At 38.6% G+C, this 21041-nt stretch overlaps 2 protein-coding genes across 2 annotated transcripts; both read right to left on the reverse strand.

The window, feature by feature from the left end:
- Window positions 1-894: 894 nt before the first annotated feature.
- Window positions 895-9641, reverse strand: LOC116261482 (4-alpha-glucanotransferase DPE2). Its single transcript, XM_050075346.1, has 22 exons — window positions 9130-9641; window positions 7951-8098; window positions 7810-7871; window positions 7521-7651; window positions 7245-7371; window positions 6974-7170; window positions 6743-6821; window positions 6554-6592; window positions 5919-6038; window positions 5562-5663; window positions 5351-5434; window positions 5012-5254; window positions 4703-4828; window positions 4481-4555; window positions 4333-4404; window positions 3699-3818; window positions 3481-3578; window positions 2987-3146; window positions 2817-2915; window positions 2304-2501; window positions 2116-2209; window positions 895-1241 (listed from the first exon to the last, which is right to left on the reverse strand). Exons 1-22 carry the CDS (start codon window positions 9478-9480, stop codon window positions 1147-1149), a joined length of 2820 nt encoding a protein of 939 aa, XP_049931303.1. The 5' UTR covers window positions 9481-9641; the 3' UTR covers window positions 895-1146.
- A 5255-nt stretch (window positions 9642-14896) lies between these two features.
- On the reverse strand, window positions 14897-20638 carry LOC116261505 (uncharacterized). The gene is made up of 5 exons (XM_031640297.2): window positions 20132-20638; window positions 16874-16989; window positions 16419-16790; window positions 15591-16275; window positions 14897-15260 (listed from the first exon to the last, which is right to left on the reverse strand). The coding sequence occupies exons 1-5, from the start codon at window positions 20379-20381 to the stop codon at window positions 15199-15201; spliced, it is 1485 nt and encodes a 494-aa protein (XP_031496157.1). The 5' UTR covers window positions 20382-20638; the 3' UTR covers window positions 14897-15198.
- Between the last annotated feature and the right edge of the window lie 403 nt (window positions 20639-21041).

The following is a 21041-nucleotide window of genomic DNA, read 5'->3' on the forward strand; positions in this document are numbered from 1 at the left end:
ATTAATAGGGTAGGCGGGCACTCATTATTTTTTCTACTGTAATAACAAAACCAATCTTTTGACCTGTTATTATAATGCTAAACATTAAAGAATATTGATGCAGCCGTTTGTCCTAATGAAAACTTGCGTATTCTACAAATTTCAATAGTAAAGCACAATCCAATCAAGTGTCCCTGTGTTACAGATAAATGCTCAGGGATGGTCCTAAAGCAAGATTGGTGTCAGCTACTGGATAATACAACACCTTACACCTAGCCTATGGTGGACCGTATCCACAATTGCAGCTAAATGACTGTATTGCAAAACCAGAGTCTAACCAGGTTGATTTCAGGCACTTTTTTGAGAGTAAAAGAAACAAATTGCTTTGCCAAAGTTGCAAATTTCCTGGACAGGGTCGAACTACACACGTTAAAGTCAATTCGTAATTGAATTCGGATACAACTAAAATTGACAAAACGCCTATATGAAATTCAACCCATCTGTGTTCTCTAGCTATTAGCCCAGGTCCTAGAAGTGCCGATGAAGTTAGAGGAAGTCGCGGCTTACAAATGTAAAATTCCACCAGGACTAAGTAATTTCGCGATTTCTTTTAACATAGTCAGGACAATGACAGGAATTATGGGGCATTCCGACAGATGTTGTATCATGCCGACTGACATCTTAATTCTGGATTTCAGCGCACCCAATGAAGATGGTCAGGTTAATGAGTTTCCAGTAAGTGATTGAGCACCAATGCGCTGCATAACTCATCCAACCCCATCTACCAATCGGCGGATAAGTTCAAAAGCTTTGGCTGCTATTCCAGCTGACTCACCAACTCGGAGTCCATGAAGTAGTTTCTCTTGGAGGACATTTTCTGTACTTTTAAACTGTAAGATATCAGTTCATTACCAATTTAAATGCAAAACCTGTGGCTTATTGTTTATAATAGCAATAGACAATATGCAGAAAGAAAGAAAAGCAGCTCCAAACAGATGAAGTATCTTATACATAGCTCATTATTCATATTACAGCTGAAAAGCTAACTGCTGGCAAACTGCATCCATGATGATTATTATTAGGCGTCAAATTTTCCAACAGGGTGAGACATGATGCTGACCGTATCCACCGGCACTTATCACTGAGATTCTTATTGTCGTTCTCCGCCTAAGGGGATGATCGACCACTTCTCACCACCAGATCTTTAATGGTCATTGTGAGCTCATTGTCGCTCAATAGTGTCTCCAAACTCACATGCATACCTGAAATGTGAGTTGGATAGATCCAACAAACAGAATAAGAGCATGAGATGTAAAAGAACATCTGAAATCATCATGTAGTTTGGAACCGCAAGAGTAGCGTATCATTTGTGCAGTTCGGTTAAATGTAGATAAGACACATAGGCCTATAAGCAGCTAAACTCAGTCTTTGTTAATCCTTCAGTAACTAAACGGGACTAAACCCATACACAAGTCTAATTTAATGTATTTCAGCATTCACAAATGTGTCTTTAGCTCCTACAGTCAACTGCTTGGAGAAGTACAATGCCATGGGAAGACATGACAACCACCAAATAGAAAGAGAGTAAGATCATCAGACCAACTCATCAACTCAGATATGTTTTCAACTCTTTGAACTGCCAAGGTAAGTTATTTTGGACTGGCAAAGATCTATCCATATGTGTGCCATATGTTTCTCAGAAGGCCCTTACCATGCATCATATATAGGTGTAACCAGGATGGTTACCCAGTAAGGGCCCAACTGAATATTACGTTTACCCAGCTTTCTAAGACACAAAGCTGGTGATACCTTATTTTTCTTATGTAAATGTCAAGCCTAGGAATCTTTGATGTGCCTGATAAAGAAGATGATGATCAGATTCATCCGAGTGCTTTTTCATCTTCCACACGTGTTTCCATCCAAGTTGCTTAGCAAGAGACAATACTGAATATGTGATGCTTCAAGGGCCTGAGAGTTCACTAGTTTCACCACCCAATGCAGTAACAGTCACTCTAACTAAAGAAAATAAAGTTGAAGAAAAAATGACCGTCAGATGAACAGCTGGGAAAGCAAAGTGAAAACCAAAACAATAAAAATAGGCTATCTTTTTCACCGAAAAGAGGGTGACCAACTTACGATATCGCCAGTAGTGTTTTGGGTTTGTTGGGTCATTGATTGTCTCCTCCACTGCAGGTCGGATTGTATATATTTCTTTCAGTGCCAACAGATCCTGCACATGAATAGAAGGTTACCAGTAAATGATGCACATTCTCAAATTTCTAACTGTGGGGTTACAGTGAATTGTTTTAGGCAAACAACAATACCTGGAGAGGGAAAATTGCCCACATTGATGGTGACTCAAAATGCTGCTGTATGATGTTGTATGCGATACTGGGAACACAGGACGAAGGCGGTATACCATCGTCTCCGATTATTTCCTTAAAATATCGTTCTCTTCGTTCCTCGCTTTCTTCCCACCAAGCACGCAGTGTCGAGCAATCATGACATGATGGTGCACAAACCTGGAAATAGTGAAAGCAGTCTAGTTGAATTATAGTCAGGTTTGCCTCTCACAGTGATTTATGAAGCAACAATATTTTATTCCCTTCTAGCACATGACCTTGAAAAATGCCAAGGCCAGTTCAAGGACTGTGTATTCTAGGGTTCCAGGTCATATTCAATAGAATTCTCTAGTCAAACTGGAAAACCTGGATCATGCTTAAAAGAACTTGCTTGGCATCATCAAAGACTCAACAAGATGCCAGTTGATGCATAAATCCAACTAGTTCACTAGTCTTGAGTCTTGACAGTCATTTTAAAGATGAATTATAACTTACTGTCATGTAGTCATACTTCGATGGGATACCAAACTCGAGACCCAGGTCGCTAGGCATCCGCTGAATGCGGAGTCCAATTATACCAAGCTCTTGCATAACCTGAACAGGGCACCCAAGGTCAATAAATAAGCAAAGATGCTTACAGTAACGGATGAGTAGAAAGAACATACAGGATGAACACATGAAGGAATAAGTCCAAGATCTTCTCCACAAGCTAACATATTTGATGAGTTCAAGAGGGCAGGTAGGGTCTTCAGTGCATTTTTACGCCAAAGGATTTCTTGCCGGTGGAAATAATACTCATAATATAATCTTCTCAGTACATTTTTACTGCATGACAAGAAAATAATGCATGAGGCCAGATTTTTAATTTGACAAGAAATAGAACAACCAAAACTTATTTAGAGATAAATAGAGAGATCCATCATAAGTGATAATAAACTTATTTAAAAGAGAGAGGAACCCATAAATCTTTCCTAACACCAGCAAGAGCACATGATGCTCTAGTAAATTACAAAATGATGAAAAACCAAGAATTAAGGTAGATAATAATAATTCTAGTAATTACAACAAAAGAAAAAACAGCAGCAATAATAAAAATAATATCATTAATATTATAGTAATTTTATTGTTACCAAACATTGACTGGGCCCAATTCAAGTACCTGTGATCGTCTAAATCTTTAAAGCTAGATGTATCTTCCATATTAAATCGAGGATAAAATTTTCTTGTATCTTCTTCATCTCTAATAAGAACAACATTCTGCAAATAAAACCAATCAGCATATTTCCAAGTGACAGTTGCACTAATCCTGAGGTAAGAAATGCAGAACTGTAGTAACTGTATCTTCAAAAGAATCACGGAAACTATTTAATAAGATACCTTTAAAAGATCAAAAAGATCATTTTGTATTTTGTTCTCTTGCTCTATCCACAAGATCCTTTCGGTGGCTGACTTAAGCTTGGCAGCAATTCTTTTTTCCGTGTTGCAGTCCTCCTTGAACTGGAATTGTCATTAAGAATGAGCTTTGCTCATTTTTCTACAGGAAGAGTGAACAAAATGAAAGAAACAAGGTCTTGTGCATTTTATTTCTAAAAATCTATTGATCCATGAATTTAACAGATAAACGCATGGACATCTAGGAATCTTGAAACCTTCTCAGCAGAAGAATTTGTAAGTGCAGGGTGAGACATCCTAAATTACTGAATATGTTTCCTATGAAGTACGAACAAACATCCTAGACTTATAGCTTTTCAGTTATGTGTTCTGTTAGTTTTTCAAAGGAGGCAGCAGTTTGGAGGATCTGTAATAAACCTACCACAAAACACAAATCAGAAGTACTTGAACCAAAGGAGAAGAAAGGAAAACTGCAAAAAATGATAAATGAGTAACTTTTTTTAACGCAAAGTCATATAATAAGGCAAGTTATTCCAATAGCCCTACAATCATCAAAACGGAACAGCAACCAAAACAAAAGAGCAGACATTGGAAACTCCAACACAGGAACTAAAATCACCTCATAGCAGAGCTTCTGGTACTCATTCAAGAAGGTTGAAGCAATAACCGTCCACAGGCATCCAAATTTCCCCTGACATACTCACAGTAATCAGACAAGAAAAACTGGATAGGATATCGCAAAGCTCAAAATATGTTCGTACAAATACCTCTAACATGTCTTTTCGAATGTATGGATGGGTGAGTCGATTGAAATCCCATATACCTTCCTTCTCAAGCTCTTCCTGGAGAGTGAAAATAAGATGCAGCCAAGAAAAAATGTCAGTAGGTGCCTTGTCTTATATATTCCTTATATGCTAAGTTGCTGACAATAGATGTAGTAATGCAGTAAATTGCTCAATGGAAAATGCTATTCTAGTAGATACCAATACCTGGCTAAGAGGGATGGATGGCCGAAATTTTCCCAGTAAACCAGTAATAGCATGTTCAGGCAGTTCCCAGATTCGAAAGAAACCCAAAATATGGTCAATCCTGTATGCAGTGAAATACTTCCCCATCTGAAGGTAATATGAAATAAATCACAGGTAGATAAGTCTATGGTGTCCTCAAGTACACCGAGTACAACCTTGAAAATGATGGCGTCAAAGATATATTAACATGATTTATTAGAAGGATGTCTATCAATTTTGAAGGACAAAGGAAAACTGTATGACATAAACAGCTATAAGATAAGCAGGAACCTGTGACAAACGGTAACGCCACCAAGCATAATTATCTTTTGACATCTCCTCCCAGTTATAGGTTGGGAAACCCCAGTTCTGCCCATTTTTGTCAAAATAATCAGGAGGTGCTCCAGTTGATGTGTTCATACGAAAGAGATTTGGGTAAACCCAAGTGTCAACACTCCATCTATCCACCCCAATGGGTAGGTCACCCTTCAAGACTACTCCTTTCCTTCTTGCATAGGAAGCTACCTCTGAGAGCTGATATAATAAAAAACAAATTAATATTTATATGCATCCCAAAACAGTAAGTTTTCCACTGCAATATAATGTTTCAGATAATTCAACTTGGATCACCTGTAGGTGTAGATGATATTGGATATAGTAATGGAAGCATATGATGTCATAGTGTACTCTGTTTTTTGAAACAATTTTCTCCAACTGAAATATCCAAAAAATATCAACAGTGGGAAGAACTTGGAAAGGAATCAAAATATAAACAATTTACGAAAGTCAAACAATAGAAAGTTTTGAAATGCTGTGCAAATAATCTAGGAAACTAAATTACCTTCTCAACCGAATATTTGGCAAAAGAACCCCACTGAGTGTGATCTGATGTTTCAAAAAATTCCTTTAGGAAACAGAAGGCTGCATAAGGTTTCAACCAATCCTGTCCATAGTTGATAGAAGGTAAAAGAAAAATAAGGTCCCCGCTGATATGTAAACAAGAAAGTGGTAAGTTAAGCAGCAAGCCTGAGCGTTGACTAATTAAACACTAAACTTTTTCTTCAAGCATGACAGATATGTAGAACATATACAAAAGTTAATGGGCATTGAAGATGAAAACAACAGATGGCTTTCACATGTTGTACATGATATTGCAGGGGCTGTTGAAAAAAAAAAAAAAAAAAAAAAGATGATATACCTCATTCTCAGAAAAGAATTTCTGAAAGGAACTGGAAGAAAGCACAGCATCCTTCTCTACTGAGAAAACCTTCTTGGCAATGGAAATTTTTATGTTCATGGTAGCTTCATAATCCACATCCTGCATTTGACCCAGGTAAAAATAGAACAGATCCTAACACCAAGTATAATGAAGCAACACATGTTGCATGCGAATTCCACCATATCAAAGATTTTAAAATGGCTAGGACAATTCTGAAATGGAATAACCTCCATAGCATGAAGAACAAAAAAGAATTTGTATTTGTGGAGCATAAAGTAATTGGTTGTCCAATAAAAATGACCAATAGCCTGATTTATGAACAAAACATTTTGTTAAAACGTTTGATGTTGATCTTATCCCACAGCTTCAATGAGCTCAAATGAAGTTGATCAAGTTAAACATAAAAATTCATTAATGCAGCATTCTCAATAACCACATCTCACCGTGCCACAAGCTAAGAACAAGGCAAAAAGAAGCAAACGTAAATTGGAAAATCAAATCATGGGTCCCAACCAATAAAGAAACAAAAATATCTTTATAATAGTGTATTAAGGGTCCTACGTTGGCATCGGTAAGCTTGTTCCTGTGCAATAAAAAAGGAACGCCTGAATTACCTTAAGGTCTAGATTACTTTTAGCCTGTATGATCTCGTTCTGCAAGAATATGAAACACAATTTCTAAGTACATAATGAAATTTGCAGAATTTGTTTCAAATGGGAACACATCAAGAAAAAGAAGATTTGCATAAACCATGGAAAGCTAACCTAAAAAATTGTAGAACATAAGTGCTCAGTAAAAGGTACCTCAATTTCATCTGAAAAACTCTTTGAAAGGGCTTGTACTCTCAAATACAAAGGATGCAACGCAAAGACGGATAGAGAACTGCACTATAATCTCATTCTTACTTCACATGTTTCAAATTCATAATGAGTCACTGCAAGGCTCATACAAACTTGTGTATATGCATGTTGGCCCTACGGTAACCTCTGTTTATTTTTCTGAGTTCAACAAAGCAACCAGAATGATATTCTTACCTGTAGGGATATGAATCCCACCACATTCCATGGACAGATGTATCATTGACAGGCAAAAGCTGAATCAAGTGAAATCCTGAATCAACTGCCCAATCGATTAATAACTTAAGGTCAAGGAATTCTCCAACTCCGAGGTCATCTTCTGATCTAATTGAAAACATGGGAATAGCAATGCCAGCACCTCTCCAGGAAGCTTCCTGCAAAACATTGAAATCTGTAGTGAGCATGGAAAGGCATACTCAAAAGGAGAATATCAAGAACTAAATATTACCCGGAAGACACCATCAGATGCCAAAATATGCCTTGGTATCCTGTCTAAGATTGAATCAATTGTATGATCTCTGTTGGGGCCAATTTCCAGGATTGCATTTCCTCTCTTGCTTATTTTACCATATTTGTATGTACAGAAGTTAATAAGGAAACCAATGTGTATGAATTCAAACGTCATCATAAACAAGTGCTGTTCACGTGATTAATGTGTGCATACTTGTATATATATATGTATGCATCCATCCATGCCCATATGACAAAATCATGTTTGGAAGGATATTTTATAGGAAATTCACATTTGTTTACTATACAATCTGCTTGCCAAATGGATCCACCTAAACATGTAAGTTCTAGTCCATTCTTCACCTCCCATCTCCCAAGCATGCTACAGCTTCCAGTCACAATAACCTGCACATGTTCTTATAGTGAACAAGTCTTTGAATATCCAGAAACAACTGGATAAGTCAACATATGACTTACCAAGAGTTAGGATAAATTCATGAAGCATGTTATGCATAAAGGTTTGCATGGAACACAAGATATTCATGTAATTATTGAATACTTACAGACACACCATCTTCCAACTTTGGGCAGTTTATTCTGAAGTGAATGTACACATAATCCGTTCCTGTACCCAAAGCAAGTTGAAGTTGAAAAGAGAAGAAGAAAAAACTCAAGTTTTCCTTCATTGACCAGAAAATGGACACCTGCTAGCAATGGCTTGATTCCCTGCTGATTCAGAGCCGCCTTGGAATTTTGACAGCCATTTTGGGCAACATAAGAATCTGAATTGCTCCTCCTATGAAAAATAACGTCCTTGAATGCACTTCTATTGAAGAGAGCTTCTTTTGCAGTCTGATTAGGACAATTACCATCAGCATGCTTTTTATATGCATCAATGTTTTAAATGAACTAGTCACCATAGATAGTCCTGCTCAACCAACGATAGCTTAACAAAAAAGCATGAAAATGAGAGAAATGTGATATTTTATGCTTACAAGATGATGTTTTGTTATAGTGAACAGGATACAATCGCGCCCAGTATTTCACATGATAGGATTACAACTAAGGTGCATTTGAACTTCGATTCCCTTGCACGACTGGAACAGTAAGGGTATAACAAAACCTTCATCAAGTTATCAACGAGTAAACCAGCAAAATTATGACGAACGACCTGCATGAAAAGCTCAAAGTCTTGCATTCTCCCCATTTGGCTGGTGGATATGTTTACTTATCAAGCCCACACACACACTCATGCAGCCAATCAACCAGAGAAACCCTTCCTAGATTTTTTAATAAATAAGCGTAGACATTTCAATTCCGCGTTCAAATTGCTAATGATTTATCACAATAATGACGTACAAACGTCAAAAATACTCTGTGGCCACTGTCATGGTTCATACCTATGAAACTAATTCCATGCTATATATATATATATATATATATATATATATATATATATATATATAGTTTTCAATGCCTACAGGCGAAAATCTTTATGTAGTGACCTCAAGTAAAACATATTCCAATTTCATTTCATGTAACATAAGAAACTAGAGAAAATTCTCCACGAACACATAAAGGGCCATGTATTGTTCAGAACGTTGGGTCTTAAAAGCCCATGAGGGACTTGAGTGCTAAAAAACCGTACTAATTAGAATTTTTCCTGATAATTTAATTGAATTGACCTTAGGGATTGTCATAGGTCGGACCCCATAGTCAAGATTCACACATGCACACACTCACAGCAGCACATCACAGGTAAGCATAAGTCCCAAAATCCAATGCGATAGCACGAGCTAGAAGCCTCAAACTATAAAAGTGAAGCGAGAAGGAACTAGCTGGCAAGAAAACGAAGAACAACATGCCAAAGCAAATTGGATTACCTGCCAAAGATCATGGATCTCAACTACCTCTCCTTCCTGAAATTCAGAGGTTAGAGCGATGGTGTGCCTGCTTCCCTCCCATCTCAACAGCTCTCTCTCGTCGTCCACCAAGAAGTAGCCGTACTCGCACCTGAAACCAACGGGAACGCTGAGCGTCCCGCACCAAAGAAGGTCGTTGTTGGCATGAACAGGGGTTAGAAGGAGCCCCCGCTTCACGTTCCATGATCCCAGGACCGGTTCCGAGCCCGAGACGAGTAGGCTCTGGCCCCATTGAGTGTGGTAAGGGATCCTGAACGACAGGAGGAGCCTCTTTGATGGGCTTCGTGGGGATTTTAGATCGATGGTCGCCATTTTTTTCAGAGATTGAAGTGAGAACTCACAGTCCAATGCAAGTGTTCCGAGATCACTCCAGTTTGTGGTGCGGAAGTCACTCTTCCAGTTCGTGATTTATTACAGAGGTTCGTCGCAATCGTGGTTGCGTAAAAATTCTGTCACGTTACGAAAATCAATGTTCAAACGTTCTACTATCAACGTGATAAATTTAACAGACATGAACCGCACCTAAATAGTTGCCTAGTTCTTGAAATACAAGTTCATAACGATAAAACTCAGCAGCCTAAAAACCTTTAAAATTTTTTAACTACAAACTGCGTTTTGTACATCAAAAAACATTATTCATAGTCGTGTACTTTATAATTTAATAAAAATGAATGTCAACAAGTAATTAAAGCTGTGCAATTAGTATAAGTGGAAACAAAGGAGGATAAAAGCCCCTTAAACAGATTTTCTTCCGTGATATTCGGCGTAGTTCAGTTTAATGTTTAATCAGATAAATCATCACTCGCATCCTCATTTTTCAATTAAGAAGGATTTAAGTTAATAAAGTGAATTCACGTGCATTCATCCTTCACACTTTTTGAGTGGGAGAAATTGTGGCGGCGACACAAAAAAGAAAAAAGAGATAGAAGTCACTAGAAAAGTCCGACCTCTTTTCCTGGGAAACCTTTTACTGTTTATACACGAAAGGAATATTTGAGATAATCTTTCTCATCAACAAACGCCCCATGTCCTAACAAATCTTCCACTTCTTTACCTTCATATACTCTCATATTTCCAAGGGAAATGATGCTTTTTAATTGGGAGCTCTCTTGGTTGCCAAAAAACGAAAAAAAAAAAAAAAAAAAAAAAAATCTTGGTAAGAGGAGCATTTTATTCCTTCACTCAATTTAAAAGAACCGAAGCTTTCATCTTTTTTTCCCATTCTATAAGGTACCAAGCATGCTTTCATATATCGGAGTGACGTTTTACTATACTTCAACTTACATTAGAAAGTAGTTCAAAATAAAAACTAGCCTTATATCAACCTTCTCATTATACCAACCTCCTTATAAACAAATTATTAGTTTTCTTTAAAAATTAAAAAGGAAAAGAAAAAGGTTCCCAGCAAAGTATCCAACTTTTGGTGTTGGAGCGACAATGCGCTTATGTTTCCATGTAACCTTCAGTTTCGGTAGCATTTCAGGTCCTTAAAAAAGAAAGTTCAAAACGAAAGCATTTATGCGCTACGTTTTTGTTCTCACCATCTCCCTTATTCGGCAAAACTGATATTTCAAATAAGAAGCTGGGGCTAAACAAACCCACATCACATTTTACTAATTTAATGGGAGAAAAAATGAGCTATATACAAGCCATAAAGTTTATAAAAGAATGTACAGCCCAAGAATAAAATCTGGCCAAACTTTCAAATTCGAAGGCTGTCTCTGCTAAAATTTTTATCTACCTAATTTGTATAGTAACTCATCCATGTAGATGTCACCTTTGAATATATATATATATATAAAAGGATCCCACTGATAACAGCCGCCCGAATTGCATGAAGTACACATACATGTTCACAATACATGTTCGCCAAACGTAATCCGGAGTTGATGGGTTTAAGATAGCTGGTTGGTGGCACTTAATTCAATTTTCAGGGACGCTATTCCTCTCAAGTGCAAATTCTCGCATAAGACCGTGTAGGTAAAGAAGCAGCCCTAGAATCTAGGGTCAGGGAGACGAGGAGATAGTGTACAACAAGAGACGGAGGGAGGGGGAGGGCCACCTAGGCCATGGCCCTACCCGAGCCAATTGAAAAAAAAATCACATTGAAAAAATTAAAAAATTTTAGTTGCGTCATATATTGTTTGGATTCGAATTCAGTCTTACCCCACCTGGATGTTCGGGATACTCTAAAAAAATCCTGTGTAACAACCATACTCTTGAGAAAAAACGACAAAAGAAAAGAGATAAAAAAAACCTTTAGCCATAGAAAAAAACGACAAAAGAAAAGAGATAAAAAAAACCTTTACCCATAACGTGGAAGGAAAAAGTTAAAGATTTTCAGAGTGCTGGAAGAGTTAAAACGCAACTACAACTGTATGTCCGTATGGTCCCTATCAAACGACCATCCACCTCCACTCAGTTTGGAGCTTTGTACAAGAGAGGTGAGGAAGGTCAAGAAAGAAGAAGAAAGATCCCTCTTGCACTTAATCTTGAGATTCAAACCAGTCAGAGGTGATCATCTCTAGAATGAAGAACTGTTTTAGGGTGTGACGAAGAAACAGTGCATCTGGAAATGCAGATGCTTGCAGAGGGAGAGGGTCAGCGTCCAGGATGTCCCATTTGTTTTGATGTTTTGTCTTCTACTGTTTCAAGGAAGAAAGAGTTTTCCATACATGGTTCTCGTGCAAAGGCAGGTGGCGAAAGAAGGCAAGAATGGATTCCTCCATCGACACGTTTCATGGGTCAATTATTGCTTGTCTTTCTGGTGGATGCGACGAGTGTGGGTTGGAATTTCGATTTGAAGCAGCTTAATCTATTGAAAACTGAATCCGAATCGGATCCTGTACAGTGAGAATAACAAAACATTCAGCAGCTGAGGGATTTGTGTTGAGCACTGCCATAAAAATTGGATCTGGTTCCTATTCTCAAAAATTAATGAAATGTATGTGCACATATATGTGTGTGTTTACAAAAACGGGAAAAACATTAATAATTTTGAAAATATTTTAAAAATAAAAATGTGGCATATCTCAAAAATCAATGAAATGCATGTGTGTGTTACAAAAACAGGAAAAACGTTAATAATATTTTGGAAATATTTAAAAAAAAAATGAAATTTGGCATCTTTTGTCGCTCTCTCAATTGAATTGGTTTGCCACTTCCTCGATTCGAATTTGTTGTTCATGCAGGTTTTTGGAATGCACCAGAGCATGTTATGCCATATTGTAGTTAAGAAAATTTCTCAGTTGGTTAAAGTTATTCGGTTATGTTTTGATGTAAAATATCTTTTATGCTCAACAAGTTGACATTATCATCAGGAGAGGCAGCAAAAGCTTCCATACGTATTAAAAATTACGGTGATTAGTGATCGATCCTCAGAAATTCAACGATGAAGATCGAACCAAAGCAGTCTCAAATCGGACACTCACCATCTCTTTCTCATCTTCTGTCCACCATAGGTGTGCTTGAATCAAATGGGCTGCCGTGTCTTGTGTGCCACATCAAGCTAAAGGTGGAAGAGACAGAGAGAAACAAAGAAGGGGGAGAAAGGAGCACAAACACAACCTCAGTCGTCTTGAAAGCCCACAGGACCTCTCACCCTCAACTCTTACCTCTCAGCATGAGCCGTTATTAGAACATTATAAAGTTGGATCGGTCTAGAGATCAGTGGAACAAAGCTGGTCAATGAAACCTCATTCAAGATCACTCCTCCTCCTGAGATTCTTGGTGGTTAGTAAAAAGGACTCGCAAAGCGAAATATTGCACAAAGCACTCCTCCCAATCTGATATTGAAGGCCCTTCTGAATTGAAATGTTGAAGCTTCTGATAAGTTAGATAAAGATGGAATCAATGCTGACCAAAAATGTAATGCCCACATGAATTGAACCTGAGACCTGCTATTCATGAATTGCAGTTGCACATTGGTTAGCAGAGAGTTCTTTATTTCTGCTCTCCGAAAGGCTTGACGTGAATAGATTCTTACCAACTGATGCCCCCTAAAAAAAATACATTTCGAATATCGAATTTTTGGCGCTCTAAATTTAATATATGTCTTAAGATTTCACTTTTTCCTTTGAAAAGCTGACCCTGAATAGATTCTTACCAACTTGTGGCAAAAAAAAGGATACAAAATCGAATTTCCTGACCTTTTCATCATAAAAAATGGTTGATCAACCCCAAAGGGTGAATCGGCTTCATAGATGACCCACACTCCAAGCTGCAGCACTGTCAATGGCTGGCAGCCAACCGCAAGAGCAACATGGCGATGACGCGAAGCAAATGGATTGACGCCTCAAACGTCATTCCGCCTGAGCTCCACGAAATCTGTGCCGCGAAACCTGCACAGATGTATCACATGCGCAGTGCGGCCACCCCTCACCAACTTGCCGCGGTGGCTGCCAACTTCAACTCTCCTATCCCTAATATTCCTTCTAGGTGACAGTGGGTATGTCTAATTATATGATAAATCATTGTATCCACAAAGTCATAGATACGACGTTATGTTTACTCTTCACTCTGATAAAACCCCCTCTTCATTCTGATCAAATCCCCAGAACCGAACGGACAATCGAAATAGAAACTGCAGTTGCATGATCTAAAGTCACTCACACCAAGCAAATTCAGAGAAACAATTTTTCATAATTTTAATTTGATAAGCTTCAAAAACTTCAAAAGGTAAACCCATAGATACGATAGGGGCGGGCTTACCAGTTTCCCGAGCAAGAAGTGTTCGTTTGGTGTGAGGCATCCATAAATTTTGATGGTTGTTGAAAAAGCAGGCCCCTCATAGTGATGCCATCACAAAGTAAACATTGTTGAAATATTATTATGCCGCTGGTTGAATCGTTGATGAGGTTCTTATCTGTTTTTATACTGCCAAATGTTATTTGAGGTGAAACTTTCTTATGTAAGGTTTCTGTTTTTACATCGTCCAGGAGCTTTTCTATGTTGGGTTACCATCCGATTAAAGAGAATGTTCCAATCCCATGTTCATGACATCGTTTCCTGGGATATAGTAGTATAATTCAGCGACTGCAAATAGAGTAGTGCTCAACGATTTTGAGCTGTAACAACTGGGGCAACAAAAGAGAGCGCACCCTAGTCAATCCGTCCAGCCTCTGTGGGGTTATCTCAATGTTGTCATCATCAGAGTACTCGAACAAGACAACAGCCACCGAACTCAAAAACGTATATAATTAACAATTTAAAATAAATAAATAAAACAAAAGAAGGGGAACGGGGACACCTCCTGCCACCATCACCGAATGAGATGTAAGGATTTTTTTTTTTTTTTGGGTGATGAAGCTCCAAAAGAACTACTACGCAAATTTTGGTCAGAACAGAGGAGAAAACCACGGACAAACACCGTTCATCCCTATCCATGAAACGGACAAGAACAAACCCGTTTGCGGGCTTGAGAGATGAAGACAGGACAGTCATACAAACATAAGCTTGGCCGGAAATAGAAAAATTACATTAAATTCAAGTTATTTGTTATGAATTATTGAAAATTTGAGTGGAAATGCAGCGACAGTCAGTGAGAAAACTACAAAATGCTATCACGAAGTAAACAGGATAATGCCCTTAATGCATTTGCTGAAATCACCAATCCTGTCTCCCTTTTTCTCTCCGTCTTTCAACTTTGGGACCATATACAAACAACAAAGCCGCGTTGCAGACAACCGACGAGACCTAGGCAGACAACAGTCAGTAACAAGAAAAAGACTGAGCAAAACTTTCTTTTTCCCTCGAAGGAAAATGTAGGGGGTCCGTAACAGCAATATGTATAATAAAGGGCCTGCCACTTCTGGCTTCGACCAGAAATACATATTTGCTGGTAACACCACATTACATTAATATATACACACAAAAAAGAAAATTTCCACCTGATCCTGGACACCCTTTGTGCCACTTTTCTCAAGGGAACTCCAACATATCTTTCCTTATGCAGAGAGAAACCAAAAGTCACTTTGTGACCTGAAAGGTTTCGGGCAAGGGGAGGGAAAATGAACAGTTTTCCTGAAGTTGTCACACCTGCACCAACAATGCTCCAAGCAGAAGAGCCCATGGAACCATTAACATGAAGGAAGCTGCATCAACAGCAGATTCTTGTGTCATCACCAGAACAGAATACAAGAGTTAAGGCAGTTGTGTGTTGTGAGTCTTGTGACCATATTTACAAAAACCCTGAAACAAGGGCAACGTCCAAGTGCTAGATGCACCCAGCTGAACAAATTGGTTGAATCAATTTCAACTTTTAGGAAATAACTTATTCCAGAGTTGTCAAAGAACCAAACAGCAGTGCAAGTTCTGAACACAAAGATAGTAAAAATAAACTTTGGTTGGAAAGTCCTCTCTGTGTATGTGTATGTGTATGTGAGAGTGTGTGTGAGAGAGAGAGGGAGAGAAAGAGAGCATACATGAAGCAGGAGATGGCGATGGGGAGGAAATCAACGGCAAGACCCGATTGGCATCACCTGGACTGGCTACAGGAGAACTTTCAACACTTTTGCTTGGAGCTGCAGTTATACTTGGAGGATGAACATGAGCAAAATAGACTGCTCGCAAAGGTGGTGCTGCAGGAAATCTGACTGATGATGCAGGACGGTCCCCTTTTGGCTGCACTGATGCAGAAGGAGAAGTAACAGGGGCAACATGGGCATTTCTTTTATGACCCAAGGAAGATCCAGTATGGCATTGGGATGGAGGCAATGCATAGCGGTGGTGATGAGGAGAAACATAATTAGTTGCAGGGCGAGGAGAAGGTGCAGAAGCTGGAGCTACATGAAAATTATGATGGTGGTGATGGTGCCCGTGGTGGTGGTGGTGGTGATGGTTTTGGTGAGGAGCAGGAGCTGGACTTGGCGAGCCATCACCACCAAGTGAATATGGAAGAGAAGATGATAATCTGACCTCCTTCACTTTACCAAAGACCCTGTGATTCAGACCAAGGTTTCTTTCTGGCGAATCAGTTATGGTTTGGGCCAACTGCTTCACCCTTGGTGCAGCAAGTGGAAGTCCAACTTCTGCAAAAATTGATGCCTGAACTATAACTGGAGGGGACAATGTAGAACCTTTTAAATTTGTCAATTTCACATACAAAGCCTGCAATTGAAAGACAGCTTTAATCAATGTATATTATCAACATTATCAGATAGAATGCATCAGAGAAAAGAACATAAATAAATGTCGACGCCAATGATTAACTTGAATCTTCAAAAAGTGTTAGGTGAAAAGATGAGGAAAACCTCATGCTGCCTGAGATGCAAGCCCAACTTAAGCTGGTTCTTCAACTCATCAAGATTATCTTGGATTTGGTATATGGGATAATTCAATGTGAAGTTAAAACGAACTTGAACTTTCTGGAGAAGGAACACATGTTGGTCTGGAGTAATAGTTATTCCCCCAGGGAATTTCAACACCTCAAAAGACGAAGGAACCCCAAACATGCTTGGAGTCAGCTGCAGATTTGACTGCTGTATAACCAAAGATACCAAAGAGGACCTCAGTATACTCAACCCAGCAGAAGAAATAGGTGAGTCTTCAGCATATGGGAGAACACCAAACACAACATTTGTCCAGTTTGATCGAGAATGGGAGTGCAGTGATATAATAACCACCTGTTCATATTACAACGTCAGCCATAGCAGCTTGGAACTGATCAAATAACTAGACATGGAAGGAATGCAAACAAAAACCAAACCGTGGTGTTCGGAACTCCAATTTCTCCAAGTATATCATATTCAAGCTTTAGAATCGTAGATTTCGCACGCAGGAACGACACAGGCCCTTGCAGTTTGAAACTTGCTTCAATTTGAGCTGCAGAAAAACTTCTCTCAGATCAAAAACTTCCAAAATATTTGGGTAGAGAATTAGACAGAACCTTGTAAAGGCAAATAATAACAAACAAGCGCACAATATGTTAATCAGTAAGTTCCTATCATTCTGTACTATGTCATACGGACTCTTCAAAAAAGGGGCCGCACCCGTGTCGACACGACGCTGGTGCTGGTGCTGCTCCGACACGCACCCCAACTGCATCCTTTCTTATGCAAGTTCAAAATATTTTCCTTTTTTTTTCTTCTCCCTGTCCCTTTCTTTCTTTATGTATAGTAATAAAAGTGAAAAGACAGATTAAGCTAAGAAACAAGCTAAAATTATATATATATATATATATATATATATATATATATATATATATATATATATATACAACCTCGCTGCACCCTTGCACAGAAATTTTTTGGGATACGTCACACCGGCACCCACATCCGCACCCGGCACTCATGTGACATAGATTCTGTATGTATACACTCAGAGGCCCAGTTAACCTCATATTGCTTGGTGTAGTTACTAAAAAAGAAGACCAGGAATGTACTAAAAGAAATTCTAAATGAAACCAAGAAAACTGGAGGTTTCACTTTTTCTCATATATCTTTGTTGATGCTGCTTCCAGTTCTAGAATCAAGGACAAACAGTTCTTCTAGGAAATTATGGAACCAAGTCATTATCAAACTTTAACAACATAACCACCAATAACACACATGAAAGAATTATACAATCCACAGATTCCATCATCACTTTTCAGATAATCATCGACTGTTGCTTGTGTACACAACTTTTGAGCCTCATAATGCAAGAATATATTAACCTTATGTATAATTATTTTATTTAATCTATTATAGAAACTAATGGAACTAAGCGTAAATCACATCTACAGTGACGCCACATTACTTGTCAAAGCAGCACCCCAGCATGGATGATGAAATGGAAGAGAACAAAGAGTTCTCGGCCTCTGGCCAAAGAAAAAATTATGAAAAATAGATAAAGTTCCAACACACACAAAGAAACAGCAGCTCAAAAAAAACATGAAAGGAAAACTGTCCAAGAAAAGGATAACGCAGGGCACAATAAAATGAAAAGGTGAAAAATTGGTAAAACAGTCCAAGAATGTGATAACAGAATTAAGTTGATATATTACATGACTAACAACAAGTGAACAACACACGACCAACTTGAAACGAACTGAAGTAAAGTTCATTCCTCAAGACCATAAAATAGTTAAAACATGGATGCTTCATATCTTACAACATCCTAGGTTATACAGATGAAATAATAAAGAATCTACTTGATAAATAAACATAGGATATTAAAAAGCCCATGCTCTTAATGAAAATATGCATATAAAAAGTAGAGGATGCAGCAGCTACCTATGTAAAGGTGGCTTCTAACATCAAGATAAAAGAACTTAAGTGATTTATTAACAACGTGCAACGATTGTTACTTATCAACATGGTTACTTGAACGTTGGAACGCAAAATATCAGACAAAGAATCGTACATTAGGACTGTTCATCTAATCACTATAACAGACATAACTTGCCACACAAGAATGTAGATGTGCAAAATGACATCTTACTCAAGATATATCAATCTACTGGATAATTAGGAGTTAGGACAGATATTTAGTTCTACAAAACAAAAAGATACTCCAACCCAGGGCCAGAGGTACAAAAAGAGTGGTACACTGAACTTTCATATAGACGATATCAGTGAAAAGAACCGAAACAAAATTTACAGCATCTGAGAGTTTCAAAGCTAGTTTATGTTCTCACTTATCTCACTTTCAAAGATCAATTCCATTCGACATGATGGAAATTCTATAATTCTGTTCACAATATCATAATTAAATGTTTAGATTTGTCATTAAAAATGAGCAGCTCTTTTTCCTTTTCCTGTTTTTCAGCTTCTCTCTGGCAGACCAAGTGTAGCTTACAGCATCACCAGTTAGAGAAGTAAACCATGATAAACATATAAGTCTCAGCAGTCTAGCAACCACTGGTCCACTGTAAAACTCAAAAAGTAAGCACTAATCAATTCTGAAGTTCGTCTATAAAATGCACCCGCGTCATGTTCAAAAATCCATTCTGCTGTTTCTGCTTTCTCAAACAAACGTATATTTTTCAAGATCAATCCAAGCCAGCACTTGCAAAAGAAGACCGGGTAGGAAAAAAAAAATATATATATATATATATATATATATATATATATTTATATATATTTATTTATTTATTTATTTATTTATTTATGAAAAGACGCTTGAACTACGAAACCCATATAACAAGCAATAGAACGAACAAAGAAATTTGATATTGAGTAGATGAACCATACTGTAAAAGTCATCAACCAACAGTAAATTTGGAAATATGAAAAGGAGAGGACATCAATATCATCAAATGGAGAAAACCAGACCCAGTTCAGCTGCCGGAATAAAAAGAAAATAAGAAAAAAGGGAACAGCAACCGCAGCCCTTAAAGCACGAAGGATACGTAGATATTACAAAATCCCAGTCCAATACCGTGGAAAATCGGGAGGATGAGGAAGTGAGAAAGGAAAACTGGCGCTCCACATCAACTTCTTGATTCAACAGTTCGGAGTTCGATGGGGAAAAGGAGAAAATTGTCCCCATTTCAGGGGCCCGGAAAGGAAAAAGAACAAGAGTAAAACAAAGACCATGAAGCAGAAAACTTAACATACATGATACAGGAGAATAACAACATCACAAGGAGAACCTTAAATTCCATGTACACATCGAATTACTGCGACTAAGGTTAAGACAACAGACTTCCAAGACCCCATAAACTCAAAGAAAAGGTGCTCGGAAAATGCATCCAAGTAGATGAACCTACGTTTCAAAACCAACCCCTGAACGGAAATAAGAAAAGGGAAAGGAGAAAACCAAAACTTGTTGGAAATTAAAGAAACCAAGAAAATCAACAATGCAGATGACTCCAGATTCCAATTCACCAAATGCAAACCCTCAAATCAAACTCTTCAACCTCCGGAAGCAGAGATCCCAACCCATGCCCCTCCAAATCACCACACAACACTTATAAACCCTTCCTCCTCCCAAATGCAGCTCATAAGCCAGCAAAAATAGAAACCAAAGCACACGATCTTACCTCCGGAACGCCATAGTACCAGATCCTCACGATCAGCCCCCCGGATGTAAGACAGCAACCAGAAGACCGAGGAGACGATGACGGCGAGACTGAAGATGACGGAAAAAAAGCACTTGAGACTGAGAAACCGGCAGATTGCCCTGGATCTACAGCCGCGGCCTCTGCGAGGATCGGTGGAACTCGAATCGGCTGCCGACAACGACGACGAAGACGACGTCACGGGAACCCCTTCCTCGTCGAGCTTCCCCATGGCAGCGCATCCTCCGGGCCAAAATCACCTTCCCCGGAGTCTCAGCTCCCACTAAAAAGTGCTGCGGAGGCGGAGCGGTGGCGGAACGGCTTTCCGGCAGACGGCGTCTCGCTGGGGCATCGGCCGTGTTAGGGCAAAGGCGCTCCCTGCGTCGGCTGCTTCCACTCTAAAGCGCCCATTTTTTTAAAAAAGGAGAGAAAAAAGATGAAGAAATTAAGCGCTCTTTATTGGAAGAGAGGACGAGCTCACTTCACCCTGTGTGCTGTACACTCAATTTTTTTTCCTTTTCTTCAAAAAAACCAATATATTTTAAATGAAAGAGAACGAAAACCAAAAGGAGGAAGGATTCCGGATCCCTGAAATGACCTAATTGCCACTGTCTTCTGGCTCCATGGACAAACACAGGCCTCCCAAACGAATCTCCTAGCTTTTGTTTTTTGGAGGAACAGAATATTACGCTGAACTTTGGCCTTTTTATTCGTACAAATGACCAACTCGTCCCCCAATACTGGGGTATGGATCTGGACTTACATCCTTTGGACCCGATTTTTAATGTGATCTGCGGTTCCATATTATCGGATCCTGAATCAAGTGGTAATGTGCCCTTTCACATGCATACCAGAAAATCTCGACCCAATCAAGAGGCTGAATGTGAATATT

The sequence above is a fragment of the Nymphaea colorata genome, chromosome 1 (genome assembly GCF_008831285.2).
Source record: "Nymphaea colorata isolate Beijing-Zhang1983 chromosome 1, ASM883128v2, whole genome shotgun sequence".
In the NCBI taxonomy this organism is placed as follows: Eukaryota; Viridiplantae; Streptophyta; class Magnoliopsida; order Nymphaeales; family Nymphaeaceae; genus Nymphaea; species Nymphaea colorata.

Coding starts and splice junctions, on each gene's coding strand:
- LOC116261482 (XM_050075346.1), bottom strand. CDS start 9,480: ATGGCGACCATCGATCTAAAATCCCCACGAAGCCCATCAAAGAGGCTC. Junction 7,872..7,950: donor AATCAAGCCATTGCTAGCAG/GTGTCCATTTTC, acceptor CTTTGGGTACAG/GAACGGATTATGTGTACATT. Junction 2,502..2,816: donor CGAAGTATGACTACATGACA/GTAAGTTATAAT, acceptor CACTATTTCCAG/GTTTGTGCACCATCATGTCA.
- LOC116261505 (XM_031640297.2), bottom strand. CDS start 20,381: ATGGGGAAGCTCGACGAGGAAGGGGTTCCCGTGACGTCGTCTTCGTCG. Junction 16,276..16,418: donor TGCATCTCAGGCAGCATGAG/GTTTTCCTCATC, acceptor TTTCAATTGCAG/GCTTTGTATGTGAAATTGAC. Junction 15,261..15,590: donor ATCGCCATCTCCTGCTTCAT/GTATGCTCTCTT, acceptor CTGTTGATGCAG/CTTCCTTCATGTTAATGGTT.